This window comes from Pogona vitticeps, chromosome 6 (genome assembly GCF_051106095.1).
Source record: "Pogona vitticeps strain Pit_001003342236 chromosome 6, PviZW2.1, whole genome shotgun sequence".
Lineage (NCBI taxonomy): Eukaryota > Metazoa > Chordata > Lepidosauria > Squamata > Agamidae > Pogona > Pogona vitticeps.
Window position 1 is genome coordinate 88,270,919 of NC_135788.1, and position 23,693 is coordinate 88,294,611.

The 23,693-nt window shown below is 40.4% G+C and overlaps 1 protein-coding gene across 1 annotated transcript in view; it reads right to left on the minus strand.

Moving 5' to 3' along the window:
- The window catches only part of WNT3 (Wnt family member 3), a 43,387-nt gene that overhangs the window by 13,205 nt on the left and 6,489 nt on the right, over nucleotides 1-23,693 (minus strand). Inside the window, exons 2-3 of the mRNA XM_020797965.3 lie at nucleotides 7,492-7,733; nucleotides 2,302-2,567 (exon numbers count right to left, since the gene is read on the minus strand). Of these exons, the coding sequence (XP_020653624.1) occupies nucleotides 2,302-2,567; nucleotides 7,492-7,733 (508 nt within the window). The remainder of the gene's footprint in view (nucleotides 1-2,301; nucleotides 2,568-7,491; nucleotides 7,734-23,693) is intronic.

A 23,693-nucleotide genomic window follows, 5' to 3' on the forward strand; every position in this document is an offset into this window, starting at 1 on the left:
GAGTAGCCTGAGAAATGGAAGCAGTTCACCCAAGGTTTAGTGATCCACTATTTGCCAAATTATTTTCAAGCACACCTTAGCTTTGATGACTTCCACCTCTCTGCCTTTATTTAATTGATTTCTGACGGTCATACTGAAATTAACAATTTTCAAGTTAGAAGATTTAACTTTTCCTTTCAAACCATGGAGAAAAATTGCTGAACATTTTGAATGTAACTGATAAATATAAGATGAATTATCTCTTGACAATACTGTAATGCCTTGAAAATTTAAGAAAGCATAAAAAGTGGCTGATGTAAAACCATGTCTACAGCAAAGGGATTGTTGATTTGATATTTCTTGAATCATCAGTCTAAATGAAGACCACAGCCAAGAATTCCTAAAAAGATAGGGACTAGGAAGGGCAGCAATGAAAAAAAAATAGAAAAGATAATGAAATGTAAGGATGTGTCACTGGAGACCAAGACCAAGATCAGCCACACTCTTGTATTTCCAGTCACCATGTATGGGTGTGAAAGCTGAACAGTAAAGAAAGCTGATAGAAAAAATAGATTAATTTGAAATATGATGCTGGAGGAGAGCTTTGCAGATACCCTGGACTGCCAAAAAGACAAACAAGTGGGTCCCAGATCAAATCAAGCCTGGACTACCCTTGGAGGCAAAAGTGTTGAAACTGAGGCTCTCCTACTTTATGCACATCATGAGAACACAAGATTCCCTAGAAAATATAATAATGTTGGGAAAGGTGGAAGGGCAGCAGGAAAAGAGGAAAACCAAATATGGGCTGGCTTCCTGAAAGAGATCACAGGATTTAGTCTGCAAGAGCTGAGCAGGGCAGCTGGGGAAAGGACATTTTGGAGAAAGCTCATTCATAGGGTCACCATGAGTTGGAAGCGACAGCAGGTAACAACAAGAGATGGTAAGTACTATTGATAGAATGAGTTAAAATTTTTTTTTCAGATGTACACAAAAGAACTTCAGCAGATTAGAACAGACCCACTTCCACATGGAAATACTAAGGCTTTTCTCTTTGTATTCTCGAAGGCTTCTTCCTTTCTTTCTTTTGACTTGAACACTGTCCAGAATCAGGTGCTGTCAAATCAATTCTGGTTTATGGCAAATCTTTCCAGGGCTTTCCAGGTAGAGAATATTCGGTGGTTTACCCTTCCCTTCTTCTGGTGGCATTTCTGGCACTCTGTAGCCTGCCCAAGGCCACACAGACTGGCTCAACTCACAGGAGGCACAATCCATACAGGTCTGTGATTTTAATTAATACCAGGAGAAGAGCACAGCTGGCAAAAGATGCTCTTCTCAATTCATCCAACGTTAGTTTGGACAGCTACATTTTGAAATTGTCCTCTCCATTCTCACACAATTACTTCTTCTACAATAAAGAATTTATTCAAGATGATCAAGAGAAACTGCACCATTATCCCTTTTTAAAACTTCAGTTATGATTAGTGTTTGATTTATTTCTTTGGGTGTTTAAAAATGCATTTGGGATATGACTTAACATAGTCTTCTACAATTTGGTGGTACCATGACATGGTTTTTAATGAAACCTGATCACACAGTCCTTGGCAGCATGAAATTATGGGATGTGTAATCCAGCCAAAACATCTGAAGGAGAACAGGTTGGTGGGAGCTAATCTAGCATAGAACCAAGTGTCTTTGTCGGAGCCTGCTAAGACCCTGCTGTCTGGTTCTCCTTCTGTTCTTCCTCTGTCTCTTTGTGAGTCTGAGCCATGGTGAGAGAGTGTGTGCGATTATGACTGGCCAAGCCTGAATGGCTGGGAACCAGTAAGGAGAATATTAGAACAAGTACAACAATATTGTATTTACAGTGTGTCCTCTCATGCCTTTGTGCAAGTGACCCCCAATTGTAGACTGTTGTCTTTCTATCCCTGCCACTTAGATGAGGAAATTCTTTGTTCTCCTTGGTCTTCTATGATGGTATTTCCTTGTTGGCCTTCAGAATAGTTGCACACAGAGATGCCAGCTTTGGGGACTTCTGGTCTCAAGTTGAGTTTCTTTTGTGTTATTCTGAATGGATTTCTTGGAACAATACATATTTTTTTCTGAATGATTTGTCATTCTGCTGTATCCTGCTAACATAACTACCAAAACTTCCTACAAGCTAGTCCTTTGGTCTGGGGTAAATATATTTCTTAGGTGTTTTCTGTTCTCAGCTCTTACATTTTGGCCCTTCCCTAGCTGATGATTAAACCAGAAATACAGTACATAGCAAAAGGGGGACAGAACTATTATTGTGGTTTCAGAAGAGAGTAAAAAAATACTCACTGTTCTTCCAGCTTCATTATTGTGTCTGTTCATAGCTGAGCGGGCATCTGGGCGATTTTCTCGGGCATCTGCAAACTCGCGTGAAACCAGCACACCAAAGTCAGCATCCTCACTGCAACCTCCCCATTTCCATCCTTCACCTGGTGGTCCCTTGTGGTGTGAGTCACAGCCACAGATAGTGGAAGTGCCTTCTGCACACGAGCGTGTGACAGCAAATGCCACACCAGCTGATGCAATGGCATGGACAAAAGCAGATTCTCGTGTGGCTGCAAGTAAAGGTGGATAAGGGATGCCTAATTATTTTGTTAGCAGTTAAACAACATTTGTCCTTCCTTTCACTGCTATATAAAGGGCTGCTGTATTCTGAGAGTTGTCGTGCAAACAGCAACAATGGCAACATATAGGTACATATATGTCTTTGAAAACAGGTTAGCAGTGTTAAGGACCCTCTTTCATTCCACTTTGCAATCAAGCAGGGGCAAATTGTTACTCATGAGCACTGACTAATGCTGCTCACTGGTAAGTTTTTGATTATTTTTAATCACTTAGAATACCTCACATGCCCACAAATAATAATATTTTGAAGTAATGAGAAAGCATCACTTGTTACACAAAAAATCTAATAACATTAATGGTCATTAATATTACAGTATTTTTTGAAATAAGGCCACAGATGCCTCCTTGTCACCCTAAACAGTAACGCACTTATTTGTAACATATCATCCTACCCTTAGAGAAGAGTGCTTCACCATGTGTCTGTATGATTTTCTTTTCTGACATTAGCTTCTTCCCATCAGACACTGAGGACAAATCCTTCTACCATATAGTTAATGGAATCATTTGGTTGGGCCCAGAGCAGAAACAAAACATCAGTCAATAAGAGTTTTCCAAAATTCTGCCTCTTCTTATTTCCAATTTTTATTTATTTATTTATGTATTTATGTATTTATGTATTTATGTATGTATGTATGTATGTATGTATGTATGTATGTATGTATTTATTTATTTATTTATTTATTTATTTATTTATTTATTTATTTATTTATTTATTTATTTATACCCCGCCTATCTGGACTACCAGACCACTCTGGTAGGCTATAACTGAGGCTATAACTTCTTTCAGACTGGTTTCTCATGATACACATATAATTTAGGCCAATGTTTTCTAAAGAATCAGTAAGTTATATTAAAAAATGTAGAGGGTGGGTTTTCTCCTCTTCAAAATTTAAAGGCCACCCTTGTTCTGCCAGGAAGCAGTGAAGTGTACTTCCAAAATACATTGGAAAGAGAAGTGGTCTCAGGCATTTAGGAAACAGTGGGTTAAAGCCGTTCCCACCACCTGGAACGTTGCCTTAAAAAGTGGTAACGTTGTGTGTCCCAAAAGTAATTAATCCATTAATTCTGGAAGCAAGGCTATCCTAGAGTTACTATCTTGAAATCAGTTGAGCCCTCAGAAAGGGGGGGGGGAGAAATCATCCTTCAAACATAAAAAACCCGGCCCTCCTCATCTTGTCCCATCCTCCCACCCTCTAGTCTGGCCCTGGTATTCTCTGGTGCCTGAGGAGGAGTTAGGAGAGGGGGTTGGGATTGCCTTGGAGAGATTTCCCAGTGATAAAACTGAAGTTCCCAGAAGCAATCAGGGGGCCAGGGTGAGGGTGAGGGAGCAAAGCTTGGGTGGATTAGGGGCTCTTGACAGAGCTTCACTGTAATGGTCTCCTATCCAGACCCTGTTACCTGCTGGGACACTCAATTTGCTATTGTTTGCGTGTGTCACACTGTATTACCCACATAATGTGGAATGTTTCCGCCAGGCCCAGCAGTACCCACGCTGGCATTCCCTGCGGCCACCCCTTGGCAACGAGGCCTGTGCGTTCACCCTGCCCTGCCGTCCCCCTACGAGCCCACCAGTCAGGCTCAGGAAATCTCTATTGAGAGACCTCTGATGCCGGTCCTCCCCTCCTGGGCTCCCAGTAGCAAAAGGGCGTGTGAATGGCGCTGGGGTTGTGAAACAGTTCAAGGTCTGGAACGATATCCCTTGCCCTGGGTGCACAGTGGGGATTGAGGCTTAGCTCTTTTCTCCTGCATATAAGCTCATTTTCTTTTCCTCCCCACCACCCGCGCTGCTGCCTTTAAATCACTTGTGTTTATATATCCCATCCCCTCTTTTAATGCAAATTTGTCATCTGTGTCACAGCTAAACAACACGGCTGGGTTATCACAATGCTGTAGGCCATTTTGCAGCCTGCTCAGCCAGCCTTTTATTTCCCTTGAAGCACAGAGGCCCTCAAGATGCAGGTCTTGTTCTACATGTTTGCTCCAGGGAAAACATAATCGGTCTCCCTTACCCCAATATACCATGGTTTCCTAACGTGGGAGTAATCAGCAACTTTTCCCAACCTAAGAATCACCTTTTGACCCCACCGTGAACCATGAGACCCACCTTTGAATTATTTAGAATCCCTTTTTTGCTTTTGCTATTCACGGGTCTCCTTTTGCTCTTATAGCCCATTTTTTTTCTGGGAAAGTAAGCTTTGATTTGGATAGTTCTATTTCAGATTGCAGGAGGCAGCTGAGGATGTGATCAGGCAGTGATGTAATAATGATTGTGCTTGATTGTGCTGGAAAGGGTCACTTTGAGAGTGCAATCTTTAAAGTATCTCTTTAAAGCGACCCTTCTATCCAAATTTAATCTAATCTACATCATTCTAGCTGACTAAAAAAAAAAAAAAAGAGCAGTTCTGCACTCGACCAAAAAGGTCCAGCCTGGGCACAGAGCAGAGTTGGGTTGGTTCCTGATCTAAAGGATGCCGTTTGGTTGTTGGCAAATAGAGTGAACCAGACTGTATTGCAAGCACTTCAAAAAGCAGTCTAAGTAACCATTCTTTCACTTACTTCAACATTTCTCCATAGGAGCAACAATGATGAAATAGCTCTCATGTAAAAAAATCTAGGAGGGGGATTTCTAGCCCGGCCTTCTCTAGGAGATGCTACACATAGGGAATGTTGTTTAAATGTAAGAATTTGTACATACAGTACAAAGGTGATCCCCACCTTGTGCCTGAAGCTGTGTAGGTTTACCCCACTGGATGACAGTCCTATTCAGCCATTACCTAACTGGCAGACCTACCAGTTGTCACTCTCTATATGTAGATATCAATGTGTCTGCAGAGGAGACAGTCCTGCTCATGTGTAGGCCACACAGACTAGTTAGGACCTGGCAAATCAGTTGAAAGATCTTTTCATGGTTCGCTGCCAAAATTTGTTGCCAAATGGTGAAAAACCCTTAAAATAAATATTTCCTGAGTATTTTAATGGCCTTTTCCAGAATCCTGTCACAGTCTGGTAGCCACAACAGTGACACAACAGTGGTTGTGGGATGCTGTCTATAATAGTTCCAGCTGATGGCAAAACTGAACCCTGAGTCACTAAAGCTGCCCATCCATAATTAAAACAAGACCAGAAATATCGTTGGCACATGTGATATTAATAAGAATAAGAATCCATAAGAAAGTACATTTTCTGATTACCAGAATGCCAGGCAGGGACATACAAGCTAAGACCATGCCTGAGGCTCTCTTGTTCCTATTCCTATACTACAGATTAATAGCAAAACCTTCACCTTCTACAGTTTAGTGGCATAAAAGCAGCTACTGCAGTTCTTTCAGCAAAAGTGTTAAGTGGTGATGACAGGCTGCTCCATTAAACTGCCCAGCTGCTGGATTCCATACTAGGAGCAGTTTCCAGATGAAGCACCCCATATAGAGCAATTTGAAGTGATCCCTTCCTAAGATTAGCAGTGCTTAGACAACTGAGATCAAACTATCCTGGTCCAGGAACAATCACGGGATTTTATCAACAATCACTGATAGTACTCCTAGCCATTGAAGCCACTATGGATCTATCCATAAACATCTTCAGACTATGCAGTATTCCTCTAGAAATTTCTCGAGTTTCGTTGAGAAACCTCCCCCACAAAAGGTGATTGATTGATTGATTGATTGGTCATCAGGATTATTGATCCCCAGGGCCTTTCTCTCAGTAGGATTTACTTGGCACTTTACAGTATTGGGTTTTATCCAGCTCACCGCTCTGGGGCTAGGGACTTCACAGGCCATACCTGATTCAGATGCTGTAGCTACAGAAAGATTCACTTCAAATCCCCTCATGACTTCTTGGGAACAAAATGATTCCTATAGTAGTTGATACAGAATAAGAAGCAAGGGGATGTAGAGGACTCTGATAAATCCTCCAGATTAATTTCTTTTAACTTTTATCCTACCTTTATCCCCTGCACAACCGAAGGCGGTTTATTACAACTTAATTTTTAAAAACAGATGCAGCTATAAATGATAATATTAAAACACTATTAAGGGGATTATCAAATTAAATCAAGTACTGAATTAACATAACTTTAAATAATTTTAAAAAACAACAATAATAGATATAACAGCCATCAATTTTTGGACTCTTGTCTACAGTTTTTCTGCATTATCCATGGAGGGGTTGTGCCCAGCCTGAAGAAATGGGGTTCCTCCATGAAAGTTTGCAACTGGTTTGATTTTTTTCAGAGGTCCAATAAAAGATATCAGCCACTCTTACATTTGTGTGCTCTTGGGGACCACATGGCCTTTCCCTTGTTTATCCACCATTAAAAAGTGCTTCCTCAACAGTCAATCACTGGCTAAATATCTGCCTCAATGAAAATGTCATGGCCGGACAGCAGAAAGACAGCAGGGGCAACCCAGTCTTCCTCAGAAGGGAAAACCTTAGTTTAGAACAGCCATCAAGAAGTTCTTCTTGGATGTCTTTAACAAATGTTCTTGAGAGAGTGTTGGGACAGAAAGAAATCTCTTGAAAATCTTAAGACGTATATGGGAAGATACAACTCACACCTCAAGTGTCAGAACAAGCAGATAAGGAAAGCCCTGTAATCCCTCAGATTCTGTTAGGCTCTGAGGTAGACTCTTCTTAATGGTCCCCTTTCAACCCTGCAGGAAATAACAAATGTACTTCAATAGGAAGTGGTTTGACCATGACAAAAAAGACCTATCAGTCCCTTTTACTTTCAGATCACTAATTTCAGATAGTTCTCTGCCCAGGATAAACTAAATAGAGGGTTTCCTTTGCCCTGTTTCTGGGGCTGATGATAATATAGTGATGGGGGCTCCTCTAACAAGGCTTATGGTGTACCTTTATCTAGAACAGGCCCAAAAATGGCCAAACTGTCATCAATGGTGGTGCAGTTCCAACGCCGCCCCCGGAACTGGTGTTGGCACTCCTGGATCCCCAGCTTCACGCCTTCAGCCACACTGGGCATGATCTCGATGTAGTTACGGCAGAACCGAAGTTGCTTGGGCACTAAGCCAGGAATGGAACCGCACAGGATTGGCTGAGAGCCCAGTGAAGTATACTGTTGCCCTAAGGCAAGGGACCTGCAGAGAGAGAACAGAAACTATCATCAGCTGAAAGGGGACTGAGCATTAGGCATGCCCACACTTAACTCCTCCATCAAGTTACACTCATTTTAAGCATTTCCCATTTTCAAAAACTGATATTGTTGTAGAACATTTTGTTAACAATGCATTTTAGAGGTAACTTATCAAGAGCCACAAACTTCATCCAATTAACAAGTATTCCTGTAATTAAGAAATAGGGACTGCTTCACTAACAATCTTATCAGAACTGCAACATCTTTTCCACATTGTCTTAGATATTTTGTTTATAAACATACAGGACTATTGAACATTTGATGGTATCTGTGGAGTTTGCCAGTGTTTAGCTAGTAAAATATTGGCTGTTGTCTACTCTGCTTCCCCGAAAATAAGACCCAACTTGAAAATAAGCCCTAGTATGATTTTTCAGGATGCTCATAATATAAGCCCTACCCCAAAAATAAGACCCAGTTAGTGAAAGCCCATCCTCCACCATTGTGCAGCAACCAGAAGATGATGACATGATTGTATTTCAGTAAATGTAGATTTTATACATGAAAAAAATAAAACATCCCCTGAAAATAAGCCCTAATGCATTTTTGGAGCAAAAATTAACATAAGACCCTGTCTTGTTTTCAGGGAAACATAGTATATATAGCAACTCATTGATCCGACATAATTAGATATCATATTTTAGACATCCAGCAATAAGGACAAGGAAAATGTAGATTTAATTTATTGCCTGCAATGAGTTTAATATTGCTAACATTTATCCAATAATATCTGGCTAAAAGAAACAACCACCAACAAATAGATAATCCAATGAGGACATAGTACCACATATGCAGAATTTTACAGAGAAGTTCTCTTGAATTTCTGCAGCCTGTATTCTCCAGCATGAATTCAGAGACATTGATCCTCTGGTACCCAAGTGTACTATTAACTTGCAGGTTTAACTTGCCTCACTTGTACCTTATCAAGGCCTGGATAAGCAGGTCTTGGGAGGTCTTGGTTAAGTTGTTGTGTGGACATAGTAAAAACAAAGACAGTCTTCTATTGAGTTTATTGGAAGGAAAGGAAGATATGAATGTGATAAATAAATAGCAATAAATAAGAACACCTGTTTGGGAAGAATCTGGGACTTGTAGCTCAGAAGGCACTGTAAATGGTAAGAATCTTCTTGCACAAAAAGTCAAGAAAGATTTAAATAAAAATATTCTACTCTGACACCCTAATCACTACATCACACACTTTCATGCATGTCTATATGTCATTTTATAAAATTGCATCAATGAAAAATAGAGATTTGGCAGCCTAAAACTATGGAGTGAGGGGGTAGCAAAATATGACAATGAACAAATACCATTCACTCACTTAAATTTTCTACTGGGAGCAAAGATTAAGAGATGAAGCAAAACCCTTGCAAGAAAAGGTAGATTTGGGATTGGAATTAAAAGCAGAACGATGTGCTTAAGCAAGGAGCAGAGAGTTTGCTGTGGAGTGCAGAGAAATTTGAAGCCATGTTAATTATCTTCTAAATTTGACTAACTCAGAGTAGTGGTTCTCCACAAGAGGGGTAGTATAGAAATATAATGAATGAATGAATGAATGAATGAATGAATGAATGAATGAATGAATGAATGAAGTTTATTTTTCTTGAATATAATACTGTATTGACAAATGTGCTACCAAGAATGATTCATAGGGCTTTTACTTTCTTAGATCCAGCATAAGCAATGCTAATTCTATTACAGCTATATGTATAAAGTGCAATGAGCATGCTTTCCACACTACAAACTAAAAAAAAATTCAAAGTGGATATGGAGATAGTGGTTGTATTGTAATTGAAGTTCTTGTGAAGTTATTATTTTTAAACCTGCTCCAACGCAGTATCTGAAACACACTGATAGGCCATCATGGATAGTATAGTTCAACCTGCTGGGTGGGTGGGGGACAAGGTTACAGGAGATACAGATTTGGGAAAATTCTAACTGAGAAACAAGGTTTTTAAAAAAGGTATCTGTGGCCACAGTAGGATTCAAAGCCAATTCCACTGCTCTGTCTGCTGAACCACATTGTCTCGCATACCCATTAAGGCTAGGGAAGCGATGCATGCTCTGAAAACCTGAAGCAATTATCTCCCCTTATTCCTGGATGATCTGCACTGAATTATTGCATGGTGTAAAGATCAAAGCATTAGCTCTTGAAGTGATTCTGTCATCCAAAATCCTTTCCACTTCAGTGCCTTCTGCATGTCCTGGGTGGTGGTTTTGCCCATCTTGGCAGCAGACTCCGTTTCAGTGGTTGTGACTGCAGGGAGTTTGGCTCCAAGTAACTATCACTGTATCCTTGGGAAGCACAGGCCACGTGTTCTATGCACAAATGTGATGCATGTTGTATAAACAGATTCGGGAGTGCATGCATTAGCTCCCTGCTTCTTTTCTTTTTTCCTGCTTAGATACAGTTCTGAATTTCCTGTTTTAATTTTGAATTTTCTAGATGTGAATTATTTCTAGACACCATTTGCTAGAAACAAGTGTGAGCTTGCTTTTACATGCCCAGGTCAAGAATGATATTGGACTTCAACAGCCAGATGTCTGACTAAGGACCTCAAGGAGCTGGTTACCAGTTCTTCCTGGCATCAGAAAGTCAACTGGTAACAAGTTGAGATGTATCCTTGAGATTTCTGCATTGTCTGTGCCATCCTGCTTAAATGGAGATATGACCCTTTCCACAGACCCTACCCTCTTCATATTTTTATCTGTTGTGGTCTGGAGCAGTGGTTCTTAACCTTGGGTTACTCAGGTGTTTTTGGACTGCAACTCCCAGAAGCCTTCACCACCAGCTGTGCTGGCTGGGGTTTCTGGGAGTTGCAGTTCAAAAACACCTGAGTAACCCAAGATTAAGAACGATTGGTCTGGAGTATGATACGATGGTCATAAGACTGAGAATCTTCTCAATAGGAGCATGTCTACCCATTGAGATGTTCTTAAGCAGGCAAAAATGTTTGTTTCTCAGAGATTGTTTTGTTTGCTAGAATTTAAACTTGATTAAAGCTGGAAACTATTTTAAATGGTTTATGTAATATATATGATATAGATATGAATCGGGTTTTCTTGATTTATTGATTGCACCTTTGCTGAGATCTATTGATCTAGGGTGGGTTAGACATAAATGAACAAAGGGTTTATCATAGCATTTTAGCCACCATCAAACTGTAAATTTAACCACTATGGGAATATATCTATAAAGCTGATATATAAATTTAAGAATTAAATGATGAATGAATTCAAATGGTTGGTGTCAAGGAATCTGGAAATGTTCCCAATGGTTTGTGTTCCAGATCTCTGTGTGCCTTCCTTATGAGTTTTTAAGGGACTTTTAGCCTGGCCCCTGTTGGAGATAAAAGCCTGAATCTGGTAACTTCCCAAATGTCTTTTGGGAAACTCTGGGGTGCTTCACACATCACCACTATCGATCTTCCCTAACAATGAGTAGGCACAGGACTCACTTGAGTCAAGGATGAAGGCCAATAAAGTTACACAGTGCCCTAAGCCAGATGTGGGACCTTTTTCCTCCAGTCATTTTGAACTTTAGCTCCCAGAAACAATACTCGGCATTCCCAAGGGTGAAGGATGATCAGAGTTGCAGTCTGTAGAATTTGGATGACAAATAGTTTCCCAGCAGTATCTAATGCAAACTACTACAGTTTTCCCCATCCTAGTGATCACCAGGTTGACCGGCCATGTACACTCAGAAGATTTAAGAGTCATAGCCCAACAAATCTGAATGTTAACACAATGAGAAAAGCTGACCTAGGATACGGCTGTAGAATCCTTTGTAATGCATAGGATCACCTGTGGTGGGTGTGCAGTCAGACAAGTCAGTGTGAACGGGTTTCCTTCCAAACAGACAGCTTAGAGACATAATCCTTAGTCTTCATTCCAATGGAAACAAACCTCCAGTATGTGTATCTACATTCACTCATCTCTCCTTCACTGTCCACTTTTAGACTATAAACCTCTCTGGGAAGAGACCTGCCCCTTTATTTATTGGCATTCATTAGCCAGTAAAAGCAACACATATGTTGACTGCACTATAAAATAATTATATCCACCAGGACAATCCTTTTCTTGATACAAGGTTGTTTGGGCAGAGGGACCCATGTTAATTAATTTATTTGTACGATCAAGTCCCATGTTTAATATTTCTATTAAATCATCTAGCATAGACACTGAAAGAATTGTTTAATGCCAGAAAAAGTCACTCTGCTGGGAGTTGACAGCACGGAACGTTTGCTTCTCTGGTGACAAATAGAAAATAGAGGAACTCTTGTCTATTGTCTGCTCACTAACTGGTCAGTTTTCTTACCCGGGGAGCTATCCAACAGAAAGTGCTGAACCTGTGTTCTTGGAGCCTAAGAGCCCACCTGCTGGAGGTTTTGATTGCCCCAATGTGCTATGGAAGCAGAGCTGGCTGGAGTCAGGAGTCTTTTCTACCAAAATGTATTAATTTTAATTCACAGGCTGTTCTATCTAAAGAGCTCATAGATGGGTAATAGAAATTTCATGATATCACACCGTACAGAGAGAATCTCTACATCCTATCATCTTAAGTCCAACACAATAACACAAATCCCCACTGATTCAATGGGCCTACCCTAGTTGTGACTTAATACACTAAGCAAAAGGATTTCATCCAAGGTGGATAAACTGGGAACATGCAGTGACATAAGAAAAGGCAGATACAAATTTTTAAAACAACAGTTCAAAAGCCTTGCTGCTTTACTTTGGGCAGATTTATTTATTACTGTTTGCAGTTTAGGGACCAGAAGCATTTTTGGCTTAATCTATATTTAAAACAGAGGTCATGCCATTGATAGCATTTTTAGCAAAATGTTACTGGATTTCCATTTTGGTAATCAGGACTGGGTTTTGGGTTTTTTTTTTTTTTTGTCATTGTTCTAATTATTGATCTCAAGGGCTGGTCATTTGGTGAGTTAAATTGGCATCTGCAAAATGGACTAGCTGAAATAAGCCACTCTGCTCTTTTCTTGAGCAATACAAAATTTCCATCTAGTCCAGAATATTAGTAGGAGGCGCAGTAAGGAGCATCATTTCTACTCTAGTGCTATGACAAGTTCCATATATTCAACCAAATCTGTATTTTATTAAATTGAAAACTCTTTGAACGTTCATAGATGTATGTTCTGAAACAGGAAATCACATTTTCCCACCTACTCCTTCTCGGCACCTTCCTTTACAAGGTCATTCAGAAGATACAGTGGGATAACCCTATGTATGCCACCCTCAACTCTTTGGCAGAATAGTGGCATTCATTCAACTGTGATAAAATCAAGGCAAAATAAAACATCACTGTTCATTCTCTCCCCTCACACACAAACACCAGCCCTGAACTGCTCTTAGTCCTTTCCATGACTGGAAATGCACATGCACAAGGCTTCACTGCAACACAAGCTCTTACATTAAGCAATATTTCAGGTGGATTCCACAGTCTGCTTTGACTGACTGACTGACCGATGGATGATTTAAACCCCTACATCCATTTGTACCTTGTTTGCACCACCCACTGTTTATTACCTTCTTATTCCCACAAGAACTTGGCCAGCTAGTCAATCCAAGGTACAAGTGGTAATATCCTGTTCCACAGGACAGGTGATTTCTGTTCTGGGACACTTTGCATATGAAGCATAGAATCTCAGAGTTCAGAAGAACCAGAGGTGTCCACTCATTCAACAACCTCTACTAACCCCAGCTTAAAACCTCCACATTCCACCAATCCATGCCATCATGTATGCTACAGCATGTCACATGGCAAAAGGAGGCACAATGTAGGAACAGCAAAGTGTTCTCAGAGGATGATTTGATGAAAGAAAAGTTTTGGATTGGGGGGGGGAACCATAACTCCCAGAATTTCCCAGCCAGCCTGGCCAGCGGTAAAAATGATTTGTCCATTCAGATAAGTAAAGCCTAGATGAGAGAGCCTCGTGGCCAAAGCATGTTCATTGCATTTACAAATCAAACATTAAATTTTCATAAATCATCACTTTTCAGGGTTAATAAAGTCCAATAAATTGGCTAAAGATACCTTTTGATTCCCTCTCCCCACTACCGAGTTGTAGGTCAAAATGGGCTTCCTTCTATTTAACAGTTATGGAGGGCTTCCCTTGATAGTGGGATGGGACCTTAAAAGTCAGCTTCTGTCTTAAGCTCAGTTTCCTCTCCAGACAAGGCTTATATCAAATCTGTGACTATTTTCACATTTGGGGGTCCAAAACGAAGTATGCCACCCATGTCAAAGCTAACTGCTGGTCCTGAGAGTATTGGCCTCTAGCATTTAGCCTTACCTGCCTATGTACAAAAGAAATAAAGTCCCTTACAAAGGTGAAACCATCACAGTAAAACAAAGCAGCAGATAGAAGCAATAGTGACAAACAAGATCATTTTCATTTAAAGCTTTAAAACATATAAAACCAAGAGAAACCAACAAGAAATCAGTAAAAACTATCAGAAACTACTAAATGGCTTAGAAGAAAGGAAAGACTAACAAATTTGCCTTTGAAAGTATTAACACTTCCCTGACATCTACTTAGCAATTTTTTAAATAAAAAAATCTAACAGAAAATTTCCTCTGCTTTCTGATTGCAAGCTGGTAGGCTGTATCTAATAGGTTGATCTATCCTGTCTTATTGGACCAAAGGATGCTGGTGGCTTTTGTAAACACATAGGCAGATTTTTAATTCTTTTTAAACTCCCATTGGTCAGCCTACACATGTATCATTGTTTTGTCATCAGTACAGTACTTGGCATTTGATAACATGTTTGAAATCACTCTGCTAAAAAGCATCCCATATGTAATTGTTCATTTACCTGTTCCAGTAACTTTGCATACACAATATTAGATGTTCTTAGACATAAAGGGTAGATGCTAAAAAATCTGATATGTAGGAATAAACAGCTTCCCCCACATTTTGTTCTGTTGTTTTACTCTATCTGCTTTCTGGTTGAATTGGGAAAGTTTGCTCCCCCATCTTTCACTATGGACAGCATCATGTGTGTTTGTCGATGATTTATCACACTGCCAAAAGGCATCTCAAAGTGATCACATTAGCACTTCATTATTATTATTATTATTTGGGCAACGGTTTAATCAATGCACACAAGATGGGCAGATATCTAAAGGAAGCTATAAAAAGCAAGGGAGAAATTGAGAAGGCAAGCTGAAAACTGGAATAATGCCATGTATGTAGAGGCTGGGACATAATAAATAGAAATAGTGGATCATTTATGTAGTAGTTTGGTCATTTGGACAGAACTTGAACATCTGTAGAGAAATTCGGACATTGAGAATTTCGGAAGGAACTCCTTTTCAAATAGCAACCCACCTCATCTGCTGTTGTCTGAATGTGGTGTTCCTTTAGGACAAAGGCGAGTGGGACAGGAGAAATGTCCGACAGTTCAGTATCTTATGTCCTAAGGACTTTCTAAAGCTCTTTTCCCCCCCTTGTGATCTTTTCTTTTCCCCCCTGCTGCAAGTGCTCCTTATCAAAAGGGCACCGCAGATATTATAGACATCCTTAACCCCACTGGGCTGTTTCCCTGGCTACCTCATTAGTAGATGCTTATACCCTCTTATCCATGGGGTGGGGGCTTCTGCTGTACAACCCACAAAGGAATCAGCCCACCGTGTAAGCTGCAGGGAAGTCTTCAGTGTGCGTATACACATGCTAGAAGTGAAGGGATTCCCGGAGCATGCTGCTAGCCTGGGACTTGATCAAACGGCAAGCTTCTCCTGAGGCTGCAATCCTATGCAAAATTAATTGGGTTGGGGAGAAACCTTGCTGAATCCAGCAAGGCTTGCTTTTGAAACCCTGGTGGTGGGATTCCAGGACTTTTATCCCCAAACAGACACTTTCCCAAGCGCTATCCTTCCCAGCAACTCACTCCTCCTTCCATGTTGAGATTTAAAGCTACAGTACTATCTCCCTTGGGTAAATGCATCCACTTCTGGGCAGAGTTTGGAATAACTTTCTTTTGGTTGTTGTGGGTTTTTCGGGCTCTTTGGCCATGTTCTGAAGGTTGCTCTTCCTGACATTTCGCCAGTCTCTGTGACCAGCATCTTTAGCGGAACAGGAGTAGGAACCGTCTGTTGTTCCTACTCCTGTTCCTCTGAAGATGCCAGCCACAGAGACTGGCGAAATGTCAGGAAGAGCAACCTTCAGAACATGGCCAAAGAGCCCGAAAAAACCCACAACAACCATCAGATCCTGGCCATGAAAGCCTTCGAGAATAAAAAGTTTCCTTCTTTCCTTCCTCCCTTCCTTCCTTCCTTCCTTCCTTTCCTTCCTTCCTTTTGACTCTTTGGGACTGACTCTCTCTCTCACACACACACTGCCAGCATGGTCATTTGCTCTTCCTGGATGTGTTTGTGAGCAATTTAAACACCCACTTCTAAGGGAGACAGCATAAACAGGACTGGACACCTGTCAGCAAGAAAAGTGAGGTGACACCGAGGGGCTGCATTTCTAAAATGAGAACTCAAGACCACTCCTCTAAGTGTCACAACTACCTGGTGCTTTGTTTGCTTACCTGCAAAGGGGAGACAAATAAAATCAGTGCCTAAAAGCAAACTGTACTGAGCACCTGAGGAAACCTGAGCACGGAGCCATAGCTAAAAGTTATATGATGGACTGGGCCTAAGCTTTCTTTCAAAAGGACATTATATATCCTTATGAAAAATGAGTGACAGGGTCCCACGTACTTGTCAGGCTTCCCAGTTCTATTTGAACTAAATCCATAAGAATGGATTTCCTAATCAGTTGGGTAGCCCCTTGTCTACATGTTTTTGTGTACATCTCCGTAATGTAAAAGGAGGAAGGGGATAAAAATTTAACCAAAGGAAATGGAATAGCGCTACACTTTTTGATTATTATTCATAGATGTGGAAGATATTTTTAACACACACAAATGGACTCTCTGACTATATCCAAGGGCTTTGGCCTTTCAAAAAGCTCTGTTGTAGCAAGAATAAATTTGCAATGGCAGAAGGCATATAACTCTTAACTCTTATGAGCTGGTGTGTTGTCAGCTGGCAGGTGCACAAGGGTGTAGGATCAGTGCTAATTTTTAGGCAAGGACTGCTTTGCCTTGTGGTGATAGTTTGGAAGGGACATAAATGGCTGGGGGGGGGGCAGAAGCAAAACGTTGGCAAGGCTGTTCCATCTCCTCACCTTCCCAATGACACAAAGCTCTCATTCCCAACTAGCAGGCTGTAGAATCTGGGAGTCGTAGTTCCAAAGGTCAGCTTTTCCAAGCTGCAAAACTCAATGGAACCTTAGCTGCTGGCATTAAGAATGAGTTCAGAGATGGAAGCTGGTTTCAGATTCAGGCTCAAGGGAATCCCTATGGCTGGCCTTGTCTCATTAGAACATAATTTAATTCTATTTTACATTCAAAAAGTATGGCTTGGATGGACAGAAATGTTTTCAGGGGAAATGTCTTTTGGTCAGTAGTAAACACTATAAGCTATGGAGAGGTGATCTGGCAGAGGATGGAAGTTTGTTGAGAGGTGAAGAAGATTTTCTCCATATAGAACAAGAGGTACGGCCAGCTGTAAAGACTCTTCCTCATAGCTCAGCACTGCACCATGGCTTGTCTGAGCTTAGGCAAGCTTCCCTGCCTCAGGGAAGTGCTGAGGCTGAGATAATTGCTCTTCTACCGGCTGCTTGCTTTGTCATTCCTTCTGGAGGGAACGTGACTTGAGGGTAAGAAAGAAGCAACAGCTTATTTTTAGCATCCAGGGATGGTAAGAGGTTGGCACCAGTTCCACTCTACACCTGCCAAAGCAAAGAGGACTTTCCCAGTCAGGTCCCATTTTATGATTTGTTGCTGGCTTGGATCTGGAACAGTTTCAGATGCTCTAAGGCTAGGACAAGCTCTGAATTCAAGGAATGTGGGGTGTGGGGAAGGAATGAACAAGATTATGGAGGCTTCACAAAGCTTTGGGTGATGGAATCAACCTAAGATGACAATCAAAGTCTACTATCCTGGCTAAACACTGGGGATCATGGTAAGCATTTCAGATTTCAGTGTAGGAGTTGGTATATGTTTCAGAAATATGGGGAGTCATCCAAAGATTACTTGGGGTGTAAAAACCAGCATGCTAAAGCATAGTGTGAAAGGAGTGCAAAAGTATTAATTCATGTTGTGCCAAAAATACTTTGGACTCGAGGGATCATATATTTGTCTCATAAGGAACTTTACTCCATCCATTGAGGTGTACAGAATGATATGGGATAATTCCAAGCTTATTACAGGAGCACACAAATATTTAAGGGTCAAATTATATATTACAAGAGCAGATTCTTTATGTACTGAAAACTTAAGCAAAAGTTCTTCACTCTTCTAAGTTTGCAAACTAGCTCTCTTCATTTTGTGATTGGTCACTGTGAGCTAATAAAAACTAATAGGTTTCAGCTACCAATCAGGGCTGTCTGTAATGTATAATTTGGCCCTGACGAGGAATGAGAAACTGGGAACTACAAAATAGACATCTGTATGGAAGTGTGCAGGCAAGCAATTTACCCTTTTAGTGCACAACTCCATATCATGATAGATACCGTAGGAGATTCTCAAGTTTTACTCCAAACTAACTATTCTCAGCTTTGATCCCAGCCTATGCCTCTAGTTCACACAAGGATATGCTAAAAAAGGAGGGCAGTCTGAGGCCTGGATGCATGGAGTATGCACCTTAAGACACTCTTCAGAACACTGTGCCGGGTGCAGAATTGTAGACAAAATATAATAGGGTTCTTCCAGCAAATTAAATCACCTGGAAGATTCCTCCCGCCAGTCTCAACCATTTGAGGTCTTCACCCTCATTGTACCTTTGTTATGATACTGGCTTATTTAAATTAAATATTTTACACATGTACACAGTATCTCACGTCTAAATTAGAAATAAAAACCCAATATAAATTAAATTAATGAGGAAAAAAATTGCAATTCATATACATTTTAACTTTAAAAAAACCCTCAACTGAGTTAAAAGATTCAAGGACATTCCATACCAGTAGAACAACTCAATCAATAGCTAATGACAGTTATCTGCATAGCGAAAGTGGGGTCAATCCTCATTAATTTTAGTTTACTTTGAAGTGTACCTATTACTGCAGCTACTTACCACCTCTACAAAACTTCTCCAGCATCAGGCATAAATGTTCCAGATCAATGCAGGATGGGGCAAGAGGAGCTGTGAGGGGGAGGACATGAATGGAAACTTCCTTTCCACAAATATTTTCAAGCTTGGTTATCTCAGTATTGCAATTAGAAGCAGCACTCCCTTAGGTATTAAAATACATTTGTTTTTCCTACTCAAAGGTTTTGCAGCTCTGCAAGTTACAGAGCAGTTTGCTTTTGTTTGTTGATTCACCATCAGGAGATAAGCACAGGAGCCATCTCCTTGTTTATTGTGCAAACAATGTGAATTATTGGAAGCTGTTCTGGTTAAATAATAACAGTGCAGCTTTTTATTAGCTATCTTGCTTGCTATCTTAATAGCTACAATGTTTCTCGGGCTTTTCTAAACAAGAATTATGAGGCTAAAGCTAATTATGAATCAGAAGCAGGTCCTGAACGGATATATCCAAAGTAGCTGCCAAAGACCAACCCTAATGCAGATAGCCAGTAACCTCGGGCCATGAATTCACCAGGTTTGAAAATTATACACTCCAGCAGGCAACTTTCATCTATGAAAAGGTACTTTTTCCTTGTGTGCTTTTTTAGCTGCTTTGTAAATAACACAGATCAACAAGACACTTCTTCTATACTAGGCGGCTGGGCCACTTTTATTTTTCTGCTTTGTTTCCCTATCACCTTTTGTTTTCATTTTGGAATGTGTTTTGCTCTCCCTCCCCTGCTAGGCCACAAGACATCCAGGCACAGGGAAGGGGAGGGGACAGGTTTAAACATTTTTCAGGAGCCCTGTCATCTTTTATCAGATCAGCCTGGAGCTTTTATGTCGGGAACTCATCAGGCTCAGCTCTGCTCCCTTACTGTACACCAATGGTTCACATTCCACAAAGTTCGATCAACTCTCCCTTGCACATTTCAACTGCCCCGAGGAACCTTCCCAGCAACCATCTGCTTGCCACTCTCCACTGCCTCTGTAGCCATAGAAGAAGCTTGGCCTATGTTCCCCCCCTCCCTACATACCCTTTCAAGGAAACATTGGCCATATATGACTTTCAGGGAACTACAAGTGCTCCCAGCCTTTGCAATCTAGGGTTTGTAACATTCATCCATTGATTTTTGTCCATAACCATGCCAGTTCCATAGTAAATCTCAGTGAGTTCAGGACAACTTGCTCCCTAGTAAGTGGTTTTTAAAAAAATCACATTTTTGAATTGTAAAAGTTACCCACTAGCCAAAACAAACAAACATACAAGTTGGCTTTTGTCAGACTTTGAAGACTGAAGCGAATCTAGAAAACATGACTGGATTCCTATGCACCAATTTGCAATCACACAAACAAATAACCTAGGTTTTGAAAACTTTTGATATTTTGATAAACGTTGATTTAGTTTCTGGTTTCTTCTCACCTTATTTTTTAAGACTTCCTTTGAATTTTAAAAATATGTATAAGTTGTACGTAATAGCCAAAACCCTATTGTGTTTTTACACAGGTGTGACATAACTGGAGTAACATCCCAATAGTGAATTGTCACAAGTTAAGAAGTTAGCATAGGCACCCACTGTTGCATGCCAAATCATGTGGCTACACTTACTTCTTAACTTACAGCTATTCTGCAAGATTTGTGCCAACTACAGTACACCAGCAGGCATAAGCAGCAGGATTTTGGCCATCAAGAGCAGTCAAATTACATACAGCAAATACAAATAAACCTGTGCAAGGAGACATCTGTAGCCACCCAAAGAGCCAAGGATGTTACAAAGCAGTCCCTGAAATGTAAATATCTGCATGAGTCACAGTGGTAAGCCAAGCCACACGTGGAAAGAGATGGTGCTTTGCCTCCTATGAATGACCTGCTCTGAGGGAATGAAAAGAATCTCTCCTAACACCAGTCGTGTGCTCAGTCATAAGAGACAAAGCTCCTGAACGTCAAACCCAAAACATATCTGAGTTTTTACTGCTGGAACTACGGTCAGTCAATAGATTAAGATAAAAGTGGGCATTCTCCATAGGGCCAAGGACTGCATAGGCTCAACTCTGAATCTTTGAGGGCGGCGCCTGCTCCCACGAACCCCATTCCCCCACCCAAAAAATCTCACTAAAATGGGATCATTTAAAAATGAACTGAAAAATCCCTCCTGAACCCTCTAGAAGCAAATAAATAAATAAAATTAAAAAAATTAATGGGAGATGTGGGGGCAGTGCTGTTGACATCCTCAGAACATGGAAAAATCACCCAGTGGCCACTGGGAAGAGCCTTCTCAGTGATGGCATCCTGCTTTCCTCAAAGATGTTCTTCTGGCACCTCCTCTTTCATTCTTTCAGCACCTGTCCAGTATCTTTTTAAATCTCTGGCCTTTTAGATATACAGCCATTATAGTCCTAATGGTTGTTTTTATCAGGCTTTAAGATCTTACTGCCTTTTTGTTCTTATCTGTTATAATTTTTTATCTGTTTTAATGCTGTAACTATTTTGTCTTTATGCAGACTGCTCTGCTTTTTTTATTTGAAAGGGGATATAACACAATTTACAGTAAATAATCCAAGTATGTACAACATTTCATTTCTTTTGCTGCAGAGAAACTTGCTTTTTTCTTTACGCCACTGGATAGTGATACCCAAATGGAAACCACATCCTATCCTTTCATAAACATAGGAAACTGTGTGTTGAGCCTGGGGAACATCTTAACCCTAAACTCTAAATTGGATATTCAAAAGAAAAGAAGGAATCTTGGGGTGAGGAATGATGTCCAAAGCTTAAATCCAATTCTTACTCAAAGTAGAGTAGATCTACTCAATTCATGAAAGTTATATAAGTGTTGATTTTAGCACATCCCACTGATTCAATGAGTCTACTCTATTTGGAACTTACAAATGGATTTAGGCTCAAGGACATGAAGCATAGCCACTGATAGTCCACTATAAAAGCAGCATGTGGAAGGCAGTGCCAGATAGAAATGTCACATTCAAATTAGGACTGTTTTCTCTGTTCACACAATCAAGTTCATGAATTCTTCCAAGGTTTATAATACTATTATTTTGTCTACCATTTACACAGGTGGATACTACTTGTATGCTGAAGCTGAGCTTTCAGACAGCAAAGAGATTAAAGCATATTCTCACTACTTTGCTCAGAGACAACATAACTATATCACACACAATACGCGCCAGAGTCATTGCGAAGATGGACAATTTACTGGTGATTCCTAAGATTTTAGGTGGCTCAATGGAAATGTTGGGAATATTTGTGTCAAGAGCATTTAAAAGAGCTAAACAGAAACAAGTGACTACCCACTGCATAATACTTTACTACCACCACCAACCACCATCTCAAGCAGACTGGTGTGATGTTTGGCCATTCACAGAAAGGATTTGGTTGTTCTTGGGAGTTAACAGAAATGTTACAGGTCAATGTCAATATCCATGAAATTTATGTCTGTCTTTGTTTCTTTCTTTGTGTATGTTGAAATGCTCGAAAGACTGTCTGAAAGAAAATAAAGGACCTAAGCAATTTCCTGAAAGTAAGCAGGAGGTGGAAGAAGGATCACTTTTGAAAATGTGGAAAACACCTTCCTTTTTATCTGGGAGCAACTTTTCACTTTTCGGAAACTTTCATAGAAAAGTTGGATAGATACATGTCAGAGATGCTCTGTTTATCCAGGATTGTCTTTGAAGCAAGGAGTGAACCCAGTGGACCCCTTGGGATACCTTCTAAATGCCATAATTCAGTGGCCAGGTCTGGGCTGATAAAGGGTTTCCTGGCATTTTGCTTCAGAGCCTCTTTTTTTGCTACTAGAAACAGGTTCTGGAGACTGTTCTGTTCTAGAGTATGAACCTTCTCTCACCTTACAGCCCATCCATTCTGTCATGTGGAGGACCTGGTCTCCACCATTCCTTTGTAGCATCTGGAATTTAAAGTCGGCATGGATGTTGACTTTGCATTTGCCTGAGACTGACTGAGGCTCATTTCATGGTTCAGTGTCAATTACTGCTCGTTGGCTTCTGCTGGGAGCTAGCCTCTGACAATTAGCTGTTTTCCAAATAAAAAACATCTGAAGCAAGCAAACCAAATGTTAAATGTGGATTATGAAGTTCAGTTCATAAAAGCATTCCCAAAGCACAAGTAAAATATTGCTTGCACATACTATTATTCAGAGGCACTCAGGCTCTGATTTTGGTGCATTTCAAAAGGAAGGCTCAGAGTTCCAGAACTGGAGAACATAATCAATGATGATTCTCCAAGGATCAAATTACAAGTTACAAACACCACTACTTTAGAAGCTGGAACCGGATTAGTGTTTTGAAGAGACCATTCCAGCAGACTTTTGTGACAGAGCAATCATATTTGCAAACAAAGCAGAAAGTTGGACTTGATGGCCTTACAAGTCCCTTCCAACTCAATTATTTTATGGTTCTATGGTTATCTCACACTAACCATTGTAAGCCGCCCAGAGTAGACGTGGTCTAGATGGGCGGGATATAAATGCAATAAATGCAACAAACAAACAAACAAACAAATAACCGATCAAAACAATCTAACTGACAAACTACAGGAGGTATGAAAAGCTTTTGCTCCAATAACCAAACATCTGTCAGCACATAAGCAAATCCTACCTCTTATTTTTAATGTATAATTTGGCCTAGGTATCTTTGTTGTTGCAACTCAAGAGCAGTAGGGAGTTCTTGTGAGAAACAAGGATTTTGATCTATTTCTCTTTCCAATGAAAGCAGTGGGTTAAGAAAACCACA